Here is a 2,331-nt window from a genome sequence, read left to right on the forward strand (position 1 = left end):
AGGAGACTCCATTGTTTACTTGGGCAATCTCATTCTACTGCTTTATGTTTTTCATCATTAAAGTATTTTTCCTAATATGCACCCCAAATCTCCTCTGTATCAGAAAATGTACTGTTTCTTGTCCTCTCTACGGTAGACCAAACCAAAAATGTTGTTCCTTTCGTGTGTGTCATTGCCCTTTCTATATTACTCCTGCTAACAGAAGCTAATAGGTAGCTTGATTTATAACTATTATTACGACCAGCCCTATAAAGGGCAAGTTTTTGCATCCTGAAAATTCATTCTACATGCAGCACATCTCTAAATGCACTCAGACACGTCTTTGCTACTTCAGTCAAGTTTACAAACAGCAGCTTCATAAAATCTCAGGTGCCGGCAGGAAAACTGCTCTGCTTCGAGCACCCGACCGGCGGAGCTGCACACGCTGCTCGACGCCGAGCAGGGCGAGAACTCACACGTTCGATTTGACCACCGACTCCTCATGCGGTCAGCGTGCCGCGACCCGGGAAGCTGCCAGAGCAGGACACGGAGGTGCAGCCGCTGTTCCCCCAGCGAGCTGCCGGCGGGACACGGCCGCGCACACCGGGATCCGCACGGCGAGGGCCGGTCCCCAGCCCAGCCCGGACCCGCCAGGGCCCGGCCCGCGGGGCCGCCGCTCCCGCCGCAGCGCTGGCCCGGGCCCGCCAAGCGGGCGGGGGCTCCCGGGAAGGCGGCGCCGCTCTCCGCCCGGCAAGAACCCCCGGGCGGAGGGAGCCGAGCGCTCGGCCGGGCGGCCGCGGCTGCACCCCAGGCCCGGCGGCGCCGCAGCCCCCGGGCACCCGCAGCCGCTTCCGCCGGCACGGCCGCGGACGCTGTGGGAGCTGCCCCGCCGCTCCCCGTCCCTCCCCGCCCCGCGGGCTCCCCGTCCGGGCCGGGACAGCGGCCCGCCCGCAACTTCCCTCCAACGCCCGCGGGCAGCGATCGCGCACGGCCCGGCGGCTCCTTCCCGCCCCCTCGGCCGCCGGGCCGGGCCGAGGAGCCGCTCCCGCCGCCCGTCCGGCGTCAACTCACCCGGGGAGACTCCGCGTCCCGCTCCCGCCGCCGCCGAGCCCGGCCCCCCGCTACGGCCCCCGGCGGGGCGGGCGGCGGCGCCTGTTGCTCCATCGCGCTCCGGCTCCTCCTCCTCAGGGGCCGCCGCCCGCCCCCGCCGGGCCGAACCCGCTCTGGCCGCCCGGCCCGCGGCGCCACGTTCCGGGCCCGGCTCTGTGGAAACCGCTGTGTCCCGGCCCCGCCCCGGGGCTGGGCTCCGCTCGGACCCCGGACACCCCCCGCCCGGCGGCACCAGGCCCGGACGTCCTGCGGCCGGAGCGGCTCCGCCCGGGGCAGCTCGTTCCGCCCGCGGGCCGGGCCCTCGGGCCTGGCGGGGCTGAGGGCGATGCCGGCCTGCGCCCGGGCCCCACAGCAATGGCAGCAGCCCGCCTCGGCCCCCGCCTCGCCGGGAACACTTGCAAGGCCCATCTTCACGGAGAACACAGCTCCAAAATCTTTGCGTTGCCGAAGAGGTGGAAGACCATCTCCCAAAGGCAGCCGCAGCCTCAGCAGCTGCTGCTCGGGGTCCCACATCGTGGCATGGCTCCTGCCAGGCACACCAGGCTCATCCTTTGCCTTCTCATCACATTCGTACAACCGGGATCCAAACTGGAGCCTCCCAAATGCTCTAGACCCATGCCTGTCAAACCTATTGCAGTTAATGTGCAGCGTAAGTAGCAGCTAGCGCTTTATCTTCTTGTCTGGAGTGACGCAGGTCTTTTTAAAATCACCAGTACACCCATCACAAATGTAGCCCAACGCCCTCCTGTCCTTTCCGATTCTTTTATCTAGCAAATGGCAGCTCCCATTTACTTCAGATGAGCTACAGTAAGTACCACAACTCTTTGAGGATGTGCCAATCCATCACACAAATGGAATGTCAGTAGAAGACTGACCAGCATTTCTTCTGCTTTATCACCCTGTGTATACAGAGTGGACTTGAACCAGTGGTATTCTTTTCATCCATATGCCCAAGGATGTTCCTCCCTCCAGTTTATTAAGAACAACGTGAATGTACAAGAATTGCCATTTGAGCATTACCAATGATTAATATCAAATATCTCAAAAGATGCGTGAGGACTAAGCAATATTTCCATACCTAGACTAGAAACTGGAAGACAAGAAAGAGTGTAGGTGATGATGAAGCTAGCCTAAAAATGTTTAGTGACTTAGTTCATGAGTTTTTCTGATACTCTAGTCAGACAGCAGGATGAAATGCAACATGACTATTTGTGTAGATTCTCATGCATACACAGCAGTCAC

The 2,331-nt window shown here is 61.0% G+C and overlaps 1 protein-coding gene across 2 annotated transcripts in view; it reads right to left on the minus strand.

Annotated features, from left to right (window-relative positions):
- TTC28 (tetratricopeptide repeat domain 28) overlaps positions 1–1,262 on the minus strand; it is a 99,874-nt gene extending 98,612 nt beyond the window's left edge. Inside the window, exon 1 of one of the 2 annotated variants that reach the window (XM_065032990.1) lies at positions 1,051–1,262. In XM_065032990.1, the coding sequence (XP_064889062.1) occupies positions 1,051–1,143 (93 nt within the window). In that variant the 5' untranslated portion in view covers positions 1,144–1,262. The remainder of the gene's footprint in view (positions 1–1,050) is intronic. The other variant, XM_065032991.1, reaches the window with a different exon arrangement.
- Between the last annotated feature and the right edge of the window lie 1,069 nt (positions 1,263–2,331).

This window comes from Columba livia, chromosome 17, assembly GCF_036013475.1.
Source record: "Columba livia isolate bColLiv1 breed racing homer chromosome 17, bColLiv1.pat.W.v2, whole genome shotgun sequence".
Lineage (NCBI taxonomy): Eukaryota > Metazoa > Chordata > Aves > Columbiformes > Columbidae > Columba > Columba livia.